Source organism: Furipterus horrens, unplaced genomic scaffold (assembly GCF_987537825.1).
Source record: "Furipterus horrens unplaced genomic scaffold, mFurHor1.1.pri manual_scaffold_4, whole genome shotgun sequence".
NCBI lineage: Eukaryota > Metazoa > Chordata > Mammalia > Chiroptera > Furipteridae > Furipterus > Furipterus horrens.
In genome coordinates, this window is record NW_028327174.1 from 43,889,669 (window position 1) to 43,906,398 (window position 16,730).

Below are 16,730 nucleotides of genomic sequence, written 5' to 3' on the forward strand. Positions count from 1 at the left end.
AAATAATATTTATCTTTCTTATTTTAAGTAAGTAGTGCTTGGAAATACAAGGATGTATTTAAAAGAGAGAAATCATCATTATATTAACAGCAAACTTTCTTCCAGAAGTTTTTCTTTGATTAGAAGACTAAGCAAAGGGGGTGGGTGGGTGGGAGAGATTATGTTATATAAGATTGTGTGCTGCTTTATTATTAACTGTTTATCATGATTATTTTCATGTTATAAAAGTTCTTCAGAGTCACAAAATTCCATTGTTTGGATATTTATTTATTCAAGAACTCTGATATTGAGAACATTGAGCACATTTATGGTACTTTGCTATTATAAATTATGAGGGAATGAACGGATGCTGATATTTGTCAGGTTAATTTTGATGACTCATGTTTTTGTATGTAGTTACTAAACCAGACTGCAGAATACATACTGCAATGACTGAAATTAATTTTCAAATTGGCCAAATGATCAGACTAATCTTATTAACAGCAAATAGAGAAACATGCCTACTCTTCAAAGGCCCAAGGAAACAGCAGTTCATAAAGTCATTGAGCACACAGCCATAAAAAAATTTAATAAATACATATGTTAAATAAATAAATATTTTAATTAATCTGATTATTTATTTTACTTAATTATCTACCCAAGGTCATAAAATACTACTCAAATGCCTTTAAAATGGCACAAGTTAGCATCGTGATCATGCAAACATACAGTTACATACCTATGCACAAGTCACTGGGGAAATTGAACCATCTGAAATAAACAATACATATAGGAGAGTATATATATTCTTAAGAAAATTTACGAGCTCACAAAAATTTATACCATCACTTACTTTGCATTTTCAATGATGATAAGATAATATCAGTGGTAAATATTACAGTTTATTGTTAATTAGGAATCCTGTGGGTACAAATAAGGAGCTGTGACCAAATTTAGAAAATATGTGGAAATGCAACTAAGCCTTTAAGTAATGTTATATACATTTTGAGGGAGCTGCTCTAATATTTAAGAATGCACATAGCTCCCCCAAATGAACTTTCTCCTTTCTAAAATAGGTCTATTTAAAATGCATATGTTCCTTCTTGATAAATAAAAAAGTCACCAAACATTTTGAGTGTTTTGAAAAAAACAGAAATGTTGAGTAAAACACAAAGCTTTTTTCCACATTTATAGTCTTTTGTTATATTTTGTAATAGATCTATTTGTAGTGTTTAGTTTCCTTGGCTAGATCAGAAATGTCCATGAGGTAATATGAACACAATTACTTATACCAAAGTGCTACTTTACCAAACAAGAAAAAGAACAGGAAAGATGTAATTTGGGAAAAATTATTATGACATTTATGGGATCTTGACTAGTTTAAAAGTCTTGTAAGATTTTTTCTGTTTTGATGACCCTGGAAAAGCTCTTAGCTCCTACTATGAAATAGCTTAGAAAAAAAACTTGCAATAGTCCTGTACCTTATTAGAAAAGCCTGTATTTCCTGCTCCAGCAACCAGCTGATGGAAATAAAGTTCATCTTGTCAACAGCTTTATTTGTTTCCCCTTCTTCTGCTGCTTTGTTAATCTTCCCTTTATGTTTCCCTAATAACACATGCTGGTAAAGTTCCTGAATGGTTTTCAAATAAAGAGAAGTTCTGAGGGAGGTCGACAAATTTCTGTTGTGTCAACATGAACTCGGGCGTCTCCCAGTCTGGAATTCAATGTATAATATCTGAAACAGATAAATGGAGACCCTCCTTTCTCATTCATCAGATCAGTAGATATTCAGGTCTGCTAATTGATTTTAATACATGTTATTGAGTTTTATTGCCAGTATGATAAAGATGCCGTGCATTTCATGTATCATAACAGACTGGCATTAAAAAATAGCTGGGAGAGCCAGCTTCAAAAAGAAGAGATAGAAAAGGAAAAATCTTGAATCTGTGCTATCAAATGAATTCTTTGGACACTTCGGGATTGTAGCCTATGGCAAAATATAGAACCTACCAAATATGGATTAATGCATGAATTCAGAATCAGCCAGTTACCTACAATTAATCTCTATGTATTTACAGAGAAGTCTGTTATCTGTTATCTGGAGATGTGGAACACCAACATCTTTTAAAAATTAATCCTGAGGATTAAGATTCTTACTGACCATCAGATGTTAGAATAGAGTACCATATTTTGGGATGGATCATAGTAAGGCAGACAATATTATGGCTTTTTACAGTAAGAAAAAATTCATTATTTGATTATATTTCAACCCATGCCTTAAATATTGGGTATAAAGTCTAATAATATAAATGGCTTTTTCCTTTGATCCCCTTCCAGGAACACAGATTTATTCTATGTAATGTTTTACAATGTAGTTTCTGCATAATTTTTCTGATTAATTTGACCCATAATGAAGAAAAGAGTGGATTTATACTATGTTTCACAAGAAATTCCATTGCATGTTAACATACTGGCCCAATGTGAAGCATATTAAATGGAACATTATCTGATAAATTTAGATTAATATCCCCATTTAATTTCAAAAAACACTTTTTGTTACCATGTCCTGCATTCTTTTCTTTTATTCAACTTTAGCCCACATTTACAGTAAATATCTCTTCTAAACTCTGTGTCTTCTGGAGCAGTCTTTTAATTCTATCAAACCTAAATATACTCCTTCTTGGGTTTATATTAGACTGCAGCCCTGTCTCTTCACCCTGCCTTTTCTGCCACTTTGTCCCTACCCTTGTACCCTACCTCTCAAGGGGTAACCAATGTCTCAACTTCTTTGCCAAATATCTAACGGGGCCTCCAGTATTCCAAAATGTTGCCTGCCAATGACATTGTTTCCTATTAGATAAAGTAATGATAACCATTACCACCATAGCTTGTCACCCAAAGTTGTTATTTGTACGCTATTTCAATCCTAGTTTACTAAATTCCCTTGAAGGTACTCTGGAGGATCATTTTTGAGGCTTTAGACTTTGCTGGTATTGCTCTGCAATGCTGACCCTGCAACCTAGCATAGCTATAGATCCTTATATTTAGGTAAAAGGCGTTTTGCCTTTCTCACGTAAATGCCTGCCTCTGCAAAGTGATGGGGAGGGTTGTTTGTTCTTTTACTTTAAAACAGCACCCCAAAAGTGGAAGCTATCTTCTTTACTGAAAGCATAGCCAGCTCAAAAGCATGACCATAAGTGTCACCAAGAAGTGCAGTCACTGTTGACTTGACTTTACAGAGCACATATAGCTGATCTTCAAGAAATGCTGTTAACACTTTCTTTGGAAAAAGCTATTTTCAGTGATTCAAAGAAAAGACAGTTTACAAATGCCAAGAGTAGAAATACAATAGTCAACAAGACCAGGTGAAAAACTGTACTATCAAATTGACAGTAGATGTCTGAGCCCCTCAGAGAATGGACCGTACTTTCATGTAAAAGTCGGGTGTGCTATTTCTTCTTTTTAAGTTCATTATAGACATGAAGAGTTGAAAGAATACTAAGAAATTTTTTCATTCAAGCCCTTCTCTCCTAGAGTCCTGTGCTCATCACCCTGAGTCAGTTTCTATTACAGCAAACATTAGCTTCTCAACCTTGTCCTTGCCTCCACACATCTTATCTACATAACATGCTTCTATCAGCTTCTCTCGTCCCAGTCAATGACTTCACCACACCAACACACTCTACTCCTGGTACCCCTCTGGCGTGCCATCCTAGGTGAGAATTAATGAATAATATTAAGATCCAGTAAGATCACTATGCTTCTGCTGAAGCCATCTTTCCAAACTGCAAATCAGACTCTATTTTCTTTACAATAACTCCTCTCAACTTTTTGCAGAGTCCAGATTGATTAATATGTTGTGGCCATCCACCCATGGTATGTCCCTTGTTTACATCTCCAGTTTTACTTTTCACCATGCCACCTCATCTACTCAAATCTTAAATCCTTAGCTTCATACTCATTCACTACTAAACCCCCTTAACATGACCCGCTGCTTCCTGTCTCTGTGTCTTTGCATGGAGAGTGTTCTCTGCTTGGAAATTTGGTTTTGGTAAATACCAAGGTCAATTTCATTTTCTTTTTTCAAGGTGTTTTTTTAGGTTATTCCTACAACCCCAACCTAGAGCTGATCACCATCTCTATTGGGTTTTCTTCTAGCTTATTCCATGTGAGTTCATTAATGCTTTTTGGGAGGTGTGTATAGCAATAAACGTGATCTAATAAGGAAAGAGAAACTGATAACACAGAGAAAGGGAAGGAATAATTTCATGAGAAAAACTCTGGAAGAATGAAAAAAGGAATAATAGAGCATGAAGGGAGGCATTCGCTTTTGATAGAATTGAATATTTTTCTTTCATTATAATTGAGGTACAAAGTACAAGGTGGTTACAGATGAATTTAGATTGCTACTCTGAGGGGAGGAAAGATGCAGTAGTTTCAATTTCATCACTTCTTTTTTTTTCCATGAAGCATGGAAAGGATGATTGGCTAAGAGTGAAGAGAGAGAAGGCTCTGGAGCAGAGAAAAGGGGTGTGAAATACCAGTATGGGAGAGTGGAAAGTTGAGGAGATAATTATCCACCCATGTCCAATGAACTATGAAGTGAGATCATCAGCTGAGAGTGGGCAGGGTGTGTTGGAAATTTGAGAAAAGAAGTATCCCTGACAAGGGTTGTACAGTGTGACTATCAGGCAGCATTGAGGGCTCATTTGAGAGCTGTGGTAACGAATTTACAGTGAAAGCAGTCAGTGTGATTAGTGTGGTTGTGCGTTTTCTTCCAGGACTATACGGCTGCTCAGGTAGGAATACAGGAAGTGTATAATTGGGCTTAACCATGATTGACCTTTTGGCTTGGTGATACAGTGAAGTCAGAGAACAACAAAGGAGTTGTGGATCTGTGTAACAGATTGTTATAACTAACTGTGGTTTCCAAGCTGGGCAAGGAGAGAAGAGAGGGCATGAGGGAATTATTGATAGTGAAAGGTGGAAGGGTTATTAGGTTCAAGGTGTAGTGAATGAGCAAAGATTGGGACTGCAAGAGTATCTGAGCTGATCAGAGAGTGGAGTGCTTAAAGTGGGTGTTTTAAAAGTAACTATGGAAATGACATTTTATCGTTATTCTTATTCTACACATTGATTATGGCAGGTTGAATTGTTTTGATGGAAGACCCCCCCACCCCACCAACCCACCCAAGAGCTAACATATAAATCACAAAATCCAGTCACAAATGACTGGATATTTAGCAGTGCCATTAGTAAATTAGCAAATGATCATTTTAATGTTTGTTCAAAACTCAGCAGTCAAATATCAAAAAGTCTGGATTTCTGGATTTTTACAAAGGTGAACTACATGATCCTAACACCTAAAAGCAACTTCAGTTTTCTCAAAAGATACATATCCAAAACAGAAAGGAAGAACTGTGTCTGATATACACAGAAGCATTTCCCTTGTTTCCTCCCATGCTTTTGTTCTTTGGTTTAGACAGGGTAGGACTGGGTGAAAGCTCAGTAGGGGACAGCTAGCCAGGCACAGCAGAAGCAACAGTACAAAACTGGTGTACCATTTCTCACACTCACCTGGATTTAAATTTCTACTCCTGGCCCACAGTTCATGATATTGATTATCGAATGCTGCCATCATAAATCCATTCCCTCCACCAGTTATAAAGTATAAACAAAATTACTGTTTCTTTCGTGTCAAGGTATAAAATTCATTCAAAATGGGTAATTTATGACTTCCTAAGGCAATATAGAGCCCACAGTGAGAAGTAGACAACCTAGGTCATAAAAAAATGTGACAGTTTTATTTCCCAAAGAATCTAGAACGCCTCTAAGAATAGGAAATTGGGGATTAAACACTGCCCACATTTCACAACAATGTCATTGAAAAAGAAGTCATTGAATTAGGGGTTGGGGTTAGGTATGTTAGTGTAAGGACACTGGCCACGTTCCTTTTGCTTTCACACTAATATTTCTATGAAATGTGACTTAGTTATTAGTTGCAGCAATTGCTATGTATGTTTAGAGTTGGGATATACGGCCTGAAATATTATAATAGCAATTTGGGTATTCTAGGAGTTTTATTATTTAATTCTTACTAAATATTACATGTGGTTTTCATTACCCAGAAGATAATGACTTTGAAGCAGTATTCTCACAACAGAGTATCTAGGCTTTGCTTACATGTGGGCATTAAAATGTTCATATTTTCTACTTTATTTATTTTTTATTTTTAAAATTTTTTTGTTGTTCAATTATGGTTGTCCCAATTTTTCCCCCATTGCTCTCCCCTGCACCCCCCACCTCCCACTCCCACAGTCAGTTCCCACCCTGTTGTTTATGTCCATGGGTCCTTTATACTTGTTCACTTAATTTTTAAATAAATAAATGTTTGGTTTAAACATCTAAGCATAGTGTTTCTCTGTTTACTAAGCAACAATACAAAATGAAAAACAATAATATGTGACTAATATTAAACTTACATATGTTGTCTGATAAATAAAAACCAGCAAAATGAATTAAATAAAATGAAAGATATGGACACAATAGACCCCTCTCTCCCATGACTGTTAATTAATATCAATGACCAGCCTGTCAAACCCGGTCTCCTCTTCAGACTAGACTAGTTACAACAGCCTCTGAGTGTTCTTCGCTCAAGGGAGAAAACTTCATGGCCTGGGACTCAGGGCTCTTCAGAGTTTGGAAACAATTTGCTTAAAAAGCCATGGCAGGCAGCTTCAAGCCTCAGTTCTTCCTCCAACAAGAGAGTCCTATCTAGAAAGCAAAGTGTAGGTTTTTTTTTTTTCTTTTTAAGTTTCTTGTTTTTCCCCAGACCCAATCATAAAAAATAAATACATATAAATTTTCCAGCACTGTAGTATAACCAATTTATGTAAACTTCTCCCTCTTGTCATTCTAAGATTAGAAGGATGATTCACGGCAAGCTTTACTAACTAACTTTAATCTTATACTCTACCCTCAATCTCCATATAATCAATTCCTCACGCGATTAGATACCAAGATTTGATTTTTTTAAAGGACCTTTATACATATTCCCAGAACACAGCATCTTAAAGCACATTGAAGCCAAAATGAATGTAGTTTCACCAGATCTATGAAGTGATTCTTCCACTCCGGTCACGAATGACTTATGGATGGTGAGCTGTGCTATCCGTGCGGGCACGGCTTTGATTTGTATATGCCCGCGAATCGTCTCTGTGCACAAAATATGCAGAAGGTAGCATTTCACTTTTATGTTTTTCATCAAACAGCTTCTGAGTGACAGAGAGAAAGGTATGAAAGTTGTTAGGGAAAACATTCTCTATTACCAGGAGGTCGCTTCCTCAGAAGTCAGAGGCTGGCTGCACTGTGAAGGGAATGCAAAATTAAACCTGTGCCAGAGAATTCCTTTCAGATAATCAGGCTTTATAAAGCCACCTTTGCCTCATACAAACAAAATGGTCTACAGGTAGCTGCTTATAAGCTACTTCATCCTAGAATTAAAGGACCTTTGATTCTAAAATGTATGCTTCTGGGTACCACTAGGAAATATGTAGTGTCTGAGGCATTCTCAACCAAGAAAAGAAATGCGAGTCCCCACTTGGGGTTGATGTTGGGTGGTTTATGGCATCCAGGAAATCACTGGAGCCTCCTTGAGAGCCCAGAATCGTGACATCAGAACGTTCGTCTCTTGAATTAAAGCTTCGTATTTTCAGTCTTTATTAGTCAATATCAATGGCCCACATTTTAAGTAATTTTCATGATGATCCCTCTAAGAAATATGTATCACATTTTAAGTAATTTTCATGATGATCCCTCTAAGAAGTATGTATTTATCAACTACCTTCACATCTCAAGAGCTCCTTTTGAGAAAATGCAAGACCACACCAAATGCCAGATATCTTTAGGAGACAGGAAGGTGGCAAACCTGGAATACCTGTGGCTCCCTACATAGGCAGCCCTTAAGCACTTCAGAAAGTTGAAAGGAAATATGAGGGTGTTGAGTGTCTTTAAAAGGGAGGTATTGAAAGCAAAGATGCCATGGATAACTTTGAGGCCTCTTGAAATGATTTGCTTAGGTCCAATACAAGGACAATATTGAAAAGTCATTTTGACCTCAGGATCTTAGTCTCCTTTCCCCTGTGAGTCCTGGGTAAATGCTTTTATCTGTGGTATTGAAGTCTTTTTTTTTTTCTTTAAGTATATTTTATTGATTATGTTGTTACACTTGTCCCAATTTTTTCCCCTTTGCTCCCCTCTGCCCAGTACCCCCTTCCCTCCAGCAATCCCACCCCTCTTAGGTCATGTCCATGGGTCATGCATATAAGTTCTTTGGCTTCACCCTTTCCTATGTTATTCTTAACTTCCCCCTGTCTATTTTGTACCAACTGATTATGCTTCTTAATCCCTGCACCATTTCCCCATTTCTCCCCCTTCCAGCTGATAACCCTCCAAATGATCCCCAGACCTATGATTCTGTTCCTGTCTTGGTTTGCTTAGTTGGATTTTGTTATTTTTTAGATTCAGTTGTTGATAGTTGTGAGTTTGTTCTCATTTTAGCGCTCGTAGTTTTGATCTTCTTTTTCTTAAGTAAGTCCCTTTGACATTTCATATAATAATGGCTTGGTGATGATGAGCTCCTTTAGTTCACCTTGTCTGGGAAGCACTTCATCTGCCCTTCCCTTCCAAATGATAGCCTTGCTGGATAGAGTAGTCCTGGTTGCAGGTTGCCTTTCACCACATTGAATACTGCTTGCCAGTCCCCTCCAGCCTGCAAAGTGTCCTCTGAGAAATCAACTGATAGTCATAAAGGCACCCTCCTGTAGGCAACCCTCCACCTCTGTCTTGCTGCCCCCAGGACTCTGTCTTTATCTTTCACCTTTGGCATCTCAATCATGATGCATCCTGGTATGGTTTCCTCTGGGTCCAGCTCGCCCGGGACCCTCCGTGCTTCCCGAACCTGTATGTCCATCTCCTTCACAAAATTTGGGAAGTTTTCCTCATTTTTTTCAATTTTTGCTTCCTCATTCTGCACTAGTTGACTGTTTTTTTCTTCCTTATGTTCCAAATCATTGATTTGAACCCCGGTTTCCTCCCCTTCACCATTAGTTTTGTGTGGATTTTCCTTTGTTTCACTTAGCATAGCCTTCACTTCTTCTCTTATGCGTTTGCCATACTCAAGCATATCTGTCAAGACTGTGAGTATCTTTATCACCAGTGTTTTGAATTCTGCATCTGTTAGATTGTCTATCTCCTCATCTGTTAGGTTGGCTATCTCCTCGTCGCTTAGTTCTCCCACTGGAACCTTGATCCAGTTCCCCTTTTGGGCCATACTTCTCTGTCTCCTCATCTTGACAGGCTCCTGTGTTTGTTTGCCTCCCTGTCCCAGGCAGAGCTGTCACTCCTGTTACATTGTAAGGGGTGGGGCCTTAGGGATTCGTCTGTACAGGGCTACCTGTTTCACCAAGTTGTGGCGCTGTGTGTTGGGGAGGAGATCGAGAGGGAACAATGCCTCCTGCCCAGCACTCACCCCTTTTCCAGGCACCTCTCCCACTTCCGCACCAGACTGGCGCCCCTCTAGCTGCTGCCCTGGCCATCGTTCCTAGAGTGGGTGGGTCTGCGAACATTTTAGAACTGTGGGGGCCCTTTAAACAAGCGGACTCTGCTGAGAGACCGACAGTTTCTTCCTGCACTCCAACCCCCACTGCTCTGCACAGTCAGAAGCAATGAGGCTTGATTTTCCCTGGTGCTGGGACCGTGAACTGCGAGGTCCAGTGAGGAGCTGGGAATGCTCCCCAGGTGTCCCTTCTGACTTTTTAAAATGTGTGACTGCACTTTCTACTGTCCCTCCGCTGCTGCCGCCACCACACTGCGTTGTCTCCGCCCCGGCTCCTCACCTCCTACCTGTGTGGATGAGTAATTCTTCTTTCTATCTTTGTTTGCTGCGCTTCCACACGATTTGATTTTCTGGAACTGGTTGTTTCTAGTTTTGAGGTAGTTGTATTCCTTCTTAGTTGTGGAGGGAGACACAGCATGTCTGTCTACACCTCCATCTTGGCTGGAGGTATTGAAGTCTTACAGGTAGATTCTGCCCTTTTAATTTTAACATGTAAGTTCCATTTTATTGCAAAATATTGTGATATACATCTTCTAAACAAACACCAAGCCAGGGAACACAATTGAGAAAATAGAGAAAACACTCACAAAAGGAATGTTCCCCTCTGGAAATACCTTCCCACAGGGAACGGAGTTTCTCTTGTGCTATTGGAAGGACATTTAAAGTCAGTGGATTTCAGCTTTGAGTCCCCCTCTTCCTTTGCCTGAATTTAAAAGTCCCAATCTCAGTTCTTTATGGAGTGTTTAGGTTTCCTTGTAGGCCCCTTAGGAATCACAAGCTTATTTTCTCCTTAACTGTGTACTTCATGGTTGTAATTGAAGCTCTTTAGTTGCTGTAATTTTTTTCTAATGTCATTGTTTTAGTCAAGCATTCTTTCCCTCTGGAGGCATTATTATTGCCAGTTTTGAAAATATCCTTGCTTGATATTACTTTTTCTTCTGGTGCCAGATCATGTCACTTTTTCCTATTCTTCCTTCTAATGAAAAGATTTTTCATCCTTTTTTTTTTAATTGTTCGGCATACTCCATGCCTTTGTTAACCACTGTAATGGAGATTTAGAGTATCTTTGCCCACCAGTTACAAAGTCATCATTCTTCATAGTTTCATTTATTTCACCAATTTGCAGTACTGTCTCAAGACAGAAGATTTAAATTGTATTTGATTTTATATTAGCTGTGAAATTATTGGTCACTGGAGCTTATGGTAGTCTACACTTGCTAAGAATTTACCTATAGTATGTAGTATGGCATTAAAATAAATGGTTATTATTCAAAGACAAAGACTTCAATGAAATGCAATATTGGAAGGGAGGATACTTCTTCAGGTGTAGCAGAGTATACTGGAAGGTATCTTCTTGTTTAAAGTGTATTTTTTTTATTTAGTCCTGGTAATTATTTCAGATTATAGACAGTTAAGTGGATACTTTATTATTATCAACCCTCAAAATTTTTTACTCATACACATACACACACACAGTCTACCTCCAATTAAAGAGGAAAGACTACTTAATTATTTTACAAAAAAGTTACAAGAATTAGGAAAGACTTTGATAGAAGCAATCACCTTTCAACCAGCATTTGTTGAATGTCCACACTTAGCAAATCCCTGATCTAGACAGTAGAGAAAGAGCATTAAGCAAGACAGACAAATCTACAATTCCTACGGAGCCTGGGTTCTGGAAACTAGATCCAGACTTCACTTCCAATTTAATTTTACTTTGTTCTTTCTCATCTCATTATTTATTAAAGGGCCTTATATTTTCCATCCAAAAGGAACAAGTTCTCCATGATGAGAGTACCAATTTGTGTTTTAGTCCTTGAAATTATGCAATTTATCCTAAAGTTATCTGCTTCTGAGAGGATTGCTCATATAAGTCTATTTCATTATATAGAAATGAAATATGTTGAAATTTATTATTATTTTACTGAACATAATTCAGGAAATAGATTCAATATACATTACCTAAGGACTGACATTTGAAGCCCCTTAGCCATATGCTTCAATAAATGTGTTTTCTTGTTCATTTACTGCTACATTTTTACTCATTGCCTCTGCCTGCATGACTGTTGATGTCTTTGCCTTCAGCCTGAATGAACCATTTTACCCGAAGGGCAAGAGCTTCTACCAAATAACAGAAAACCTTGACCTGTGCCACACAAAATACTTGCTAACTATCATGTTGTATAGAACTCGAAAGAAGAATTAATGTAGAATCCAATTTAGTCTTTCTTTATTTGAACTGTGTTTTATTTTATGAAAAGACAAATAAATAGAATTTTATGGACTTAAATGCATTTATTTTAAAAATGAATAAAATCAATTATCTAGTTTCTACTTCCATTTATGACAGAATAAATGGGATCAAATGCTTTTTTATAGCAAAAAACAAAATAAAATATATGAGGGAACTGTTTGTAGGCATTCAACAATAGGCAAAGCAGAACTGGATTTATAAAAGAAGAAAAATGAAAAAAAAAGAAAAAGAAAATAAAAACACAGTGACTCAATAATCTTATGAACGTTCACAAATATTTTATTGATTCCATCATATTGTGTGCATATTTTATTTATACTTTATTGTGTGATTTCTAAGGAGTTTTAAGTTTATAATTTAATGCAAAAAATGTACATTTTCAACTTTACAACAAAATTTAAGACTGGCTTGACTATGCACAAATAAACATTGAAGGTAAATTTTGATGTTTTTAATAACAACTTAATTTCAAATATTGGGCAATAATTATGAAAACATCCCAGGATAACCAAGAGTATCAGTGAGTTAGTTCTCCATTTTGTTGTGGGAACTTTCTCTGAGATAAATGTCATTGTGTGTGTGTTTTTCTCAGGAGGTCGAGCTGTGTCGTGTTAGCAGTCAAGAGAAGCTGGGTCTGACAGTCTGTTACCGAACGGATGATGAAGAAGACACTGGCATTTACGTCAGTGAGGTAAGAAATGCCATGGAGGGGAGGTTCGAAGAGGGAGGCTGTGAGGAATGGAGTAAAACGACTTCACAATGAGAAAATCCTTGGGAGGCTTGAATGTGAAAAATTGGCCATGTTCCAATACTTGTCACTTTCAGTTAGGAAAGTAAATTATGTTGCCCAAGTAATGTAATTATTATCAGCTTGTTTAACGTGGATGCTTTCACCACAAAATCCCTGTAAGGAAATAAAGCAAAAATAGTGACATTGTCTAAATTTGAATAAAATCCCATAAGTATACAGGAAGTCAAGCAAAGTTTTTGATCAGCAAACATTTGTCCTTCCATTCTACTGTGTCTTATGTTAGTTCTGTTAGCAATAGCATTGAGTAATTGTTCTAAATCTAATATTCACAACAATCCCATATTTTACTCTGCTGACAGGATTAATAAACTTGAATATTCAAGGAGTGCATCATCTATTAGTTTGTTTTATTCAGCCATAATTACTTTTTTTTAAAATGAGGTGCTTAAATGTGAAACACCCTCTGCATTAGTGTTTTGCAAAAATGTGAGGCAAAATTTATTATTATAGGTGATTGTTTAAAACTCCCCAAAAAATCATTTTATGAGAAGTGGTAAAGTATGATTTTTTAAAATTATATATACTTAAAATTTAAAATTACATATCTATGTAAACATATGTATGTATGTATGTATATGTACATGCATATATTACCTAACTCCTCCATATATATGCTTAAATAAATGTATCTGTGTGTATATATATACACAGAATTTAGACAAACTAGATACTAATTGTTGTTCCATGCTATTTCAAGTTTTTTTGGCCATGATCTTGAAAACATCACATGAGTTACAGAGCTTCAGCTTCCTCAGCTAGAAACTTAGTACAACAATGCTTCTCTCATTGATTTGTAGAAGTATTTATAATACATATATAAAAGGTAATATAATCAATGCACTTAGAAAACTGTATAGCTCTAGACTTCCAGCCAAGATGGAGGCATAGACAGACATGCTGCATCTCCCTCCACTACTAAGAAGGAACATAACTACCTCAAAACTAGAAACAACCAGAAGTTCTAGAAAATCAAACTGCGTGGAAGTCCAGCAAACAAAGATATAAAGAAGAATTACTCATCCACACAGGTAGGAAGCCAGGGCGGAGAGGATTCAGTGTGGTGGCGGCAGCAGCGGCAGCAGTGGCAGGTGGGCAGAAAGTGCAGTCACACGTTTTTAAAAGTCGGTAGGGACACCTGGGGAGCGTTCCCAGCTCATGGTCCCAGCACTGGGGAAAATCAAGCCTCATTGCTCCTGACTGTGTAGACCAGTTGTCAAGTGAAGGCAGAAACTGGTGGACTCAGCAGAGTCCGCTTGTTTAAAGGGCCCCCACGGTCCTAGAACATCCTCAGACCCACCCACTCTAGGAACGACGGCCAGGGCAGAAGCTAGAGGAGCACCAGTCCGGTGCAGAAGTGGGACAGGTGCCTGGAAAAGGGGTGAGTGCTGGGCAGGAGGCATTGTTCCCTCTTGATCCCCTCCCCCACACACAGCGCCACAACTTGGTGAAACAGGTAGCCCTGTACAGACGAATCCCTAAGGCCCCACCCCTTACAATGTAACAGGAGTGACAGCTCTGCCTGGGACAGGGAGGCAAACAAACACAGGAGCCTGTCAAGATGAGGAGACAGAGAAGTATGGCCCAAAAGGGGAACTGGATCAAGGTTCCAGTGGGAGAACTAAGCGACGAGGAGATAGCCAACCTAACAGATGAGGAGATAGACAATCTAACAGATGCAGAATTCAAAACACTGGTGATAAAGATACTCACAGTCTTGACAGATATGCTTGAGTATGGCAAACGCATAAGAGAAGAAGTGAAGGCTATGCTAAGTGAAACAAAGGAAAATCCACACAAAACTAATGGTGAAGGGGAGGAAACCAGGGTTCAAATCAATGATTTGGAACATAAGGAAGAAAAAAACAGTCAACTAGTGCAGAATGAGGAAGCAAGAATTGAAAAAAATGAGGAAAACTTCCCAAATTTTGTGAAGGAGATGGACATACAGGTCCGGGAAGCACGGAGGGTCCCGGGCGAGCTGGACCCAGAGGGGACCATACCAGGATGCATCATGATTGAGATGCCAAAGGTGAAAGATAAAGACAGAGTCCTGGGGGCAGCAAGACAGAGGTGGAGGGTTGCCTACAGGAGGGTGCCTGTAGGACTCTCAGCTGATTTCTCAGAGTACACTTTGCAGGCGGGAAGGCACTGGCAAGCAGTATTCAATGTGGTGAAAGGCAACCTGCAACCAGGACTACTCTATCCAGCAAGGCTATCATTTGGAAGGGAAGGGCAGATGAAGTGCTTCCCAGACAAGGTGAAGCTAAAGGAGCTCACCATCACCAAGCCATTATTATATGAAATGTCAAAGGGACTTACTTAAGAAAAAGAAGATCAAAACTACGAGCGCTAAAATGAGAACAAACTCACAACTATCAACAACTGAATCTAAAAAATAAGAACAAAATCCAACTAAGCAAACCAAGACAGGAACAGAATCATAGGTCTGGGGATCATTTGGAGGGTTATCAGCTGGGAGGGGGGTGGGGGAGGAATGGGGAAATGGTGCAGGGATTAAGAAGCATAATCAGTTGGTACAAAATAGACAGGGGGAAGTTAAGAATAACATAGGAAAGGGTGAAGCCAAAGAACTTATATGCATGACCCATGGACATGAACTAAGAGGGGTGGGATTGCTGGAGGGAAGGGGGTACTGGGCAGAGGGGAGCAAAGGAGAAAAAACTGGGACAAGTGTAACAACATAATCAATAAAATATACTTAAAGAAAAAAAAAAAAAAAAGACTTCAATACCACAGATAAAAGCATTTACCCAGGACTCACAGGGGAAAGGAGACTAAGATCCTGAGGTGAGCAAAAGGGAAAAAGTTTGGAACTACTGTAACAACATAATCAATAAAATATACTTTTAAAAAAAAGAAAGAAAGAAAACTGTACAGCTCTATAAATGTAAATGTTACTCTAGCACTTTACCAAGAATTTACTGACTGGCTCTTGCAATGAAAAATCTGCAGAAAATGTCTGGTTTATACCCTCTTTTAAATGTACAACTATGATAATCCCTACAATTATGGTGAGGAAGTATAAGGAAACACCTGCAGAATTTCCTTTTGTAATATGTACAGAAGTACAAATGTAAAAGTTTAGTATTAGTTTGATTACAGTTCTGAAGACAAAGTGTTAGATTGTGAAAGGCTTCCAAATAGGATACAATTGATTAATCATTCCTCACTTCCTTCTAGTAAGTCTCTATTTACTATTTAAATATGTCAGCTTTAGAACTTTACTTTTCAGGGATAGTAAAGAAGCCACAGGAACTAAACATATGTACTTGGAAGAAACGTTTTTCTTATACTTCTTACATATAATTATAGTGTCTTTTGTTCTTGATTGATCACTTAAGACTCATTTATTAGGCGGCACGAACCTAATAAACAAGTAAGAACTAACATCTGGATAGGATGGATTAACCTTATGCAATACTTGAAATACTTTGCTTGGAAAAAAAACCCAAAAAACCTTTAATGGAATAAACTCAAATAAATGTCTTGAAGCCATCATGTGAAATGTGATAGAGGGAATTACCCCTAGTGAACTGTAAGTCATCACTCAAGTTTGGCCCATTAAAATATTGATAAACTCTTAACAGAACCTTAAATATCTATTTATTACAAAAAAAAATTTAGTTAATATATTCATCCCATATATAAAGTAGTGTTTACTGATAGTCTACATGGGTAGGATTTTTAAAAAATTCAAGCAACATAGATTAAAAATCTCTTTATAAATTAATGTGCTCATGAGAAAGAAATCCCTTTAATAAGTACGGACTTACAGTATAGCTATCAGCTTTTCTAAGACAGCTAAGGCAGGATTTAAAAATCACCCTAGCAGAAAGTAAATTTCCTTGGTCCAGAGAATCCTAAGTATTAACATCAGCTGGAGACCATGTCTGACAGTTGAGGTACAGAAATGAGTGAATAGATATAAAAAAGAAGAAGGAAAAAGCATGGAAGGCAGGAAGAAAGAGAGGGAGGAAAGAAATAATGGTCTTCAAATCAAGTTGTTCTCTAGTCCTCTTTAACTGTGTCATTATTGATTCTAAAACACT

The 16,730-nt window shown here is 37.6% G+C and overlaps 1 protein-coding gene across 1 annotated transcript in view; it reads left to right on the forward strand.

The window, feature by feature from the left end:
• The window catches only part of PDZRN4 (PDZ domain containing ring finger 4), a 332,872-nt gene that overhangs the window by 298,481 nt on the left and 17,661 nt on the right, over positions 1 to 16,730 (forward strand). Inside the window, exon 6 of the mRNA XM_090275516.1 lies at positions 12,442 to 12,540. Within this exon, the coding sequence (XP_090131642.1) occupies positions 12,442 to 12,540 (99 nt within the window). The remainder of the gene's footprint in view (positions 1 to 12,441; positions 12,541 to 16,730) is intronic.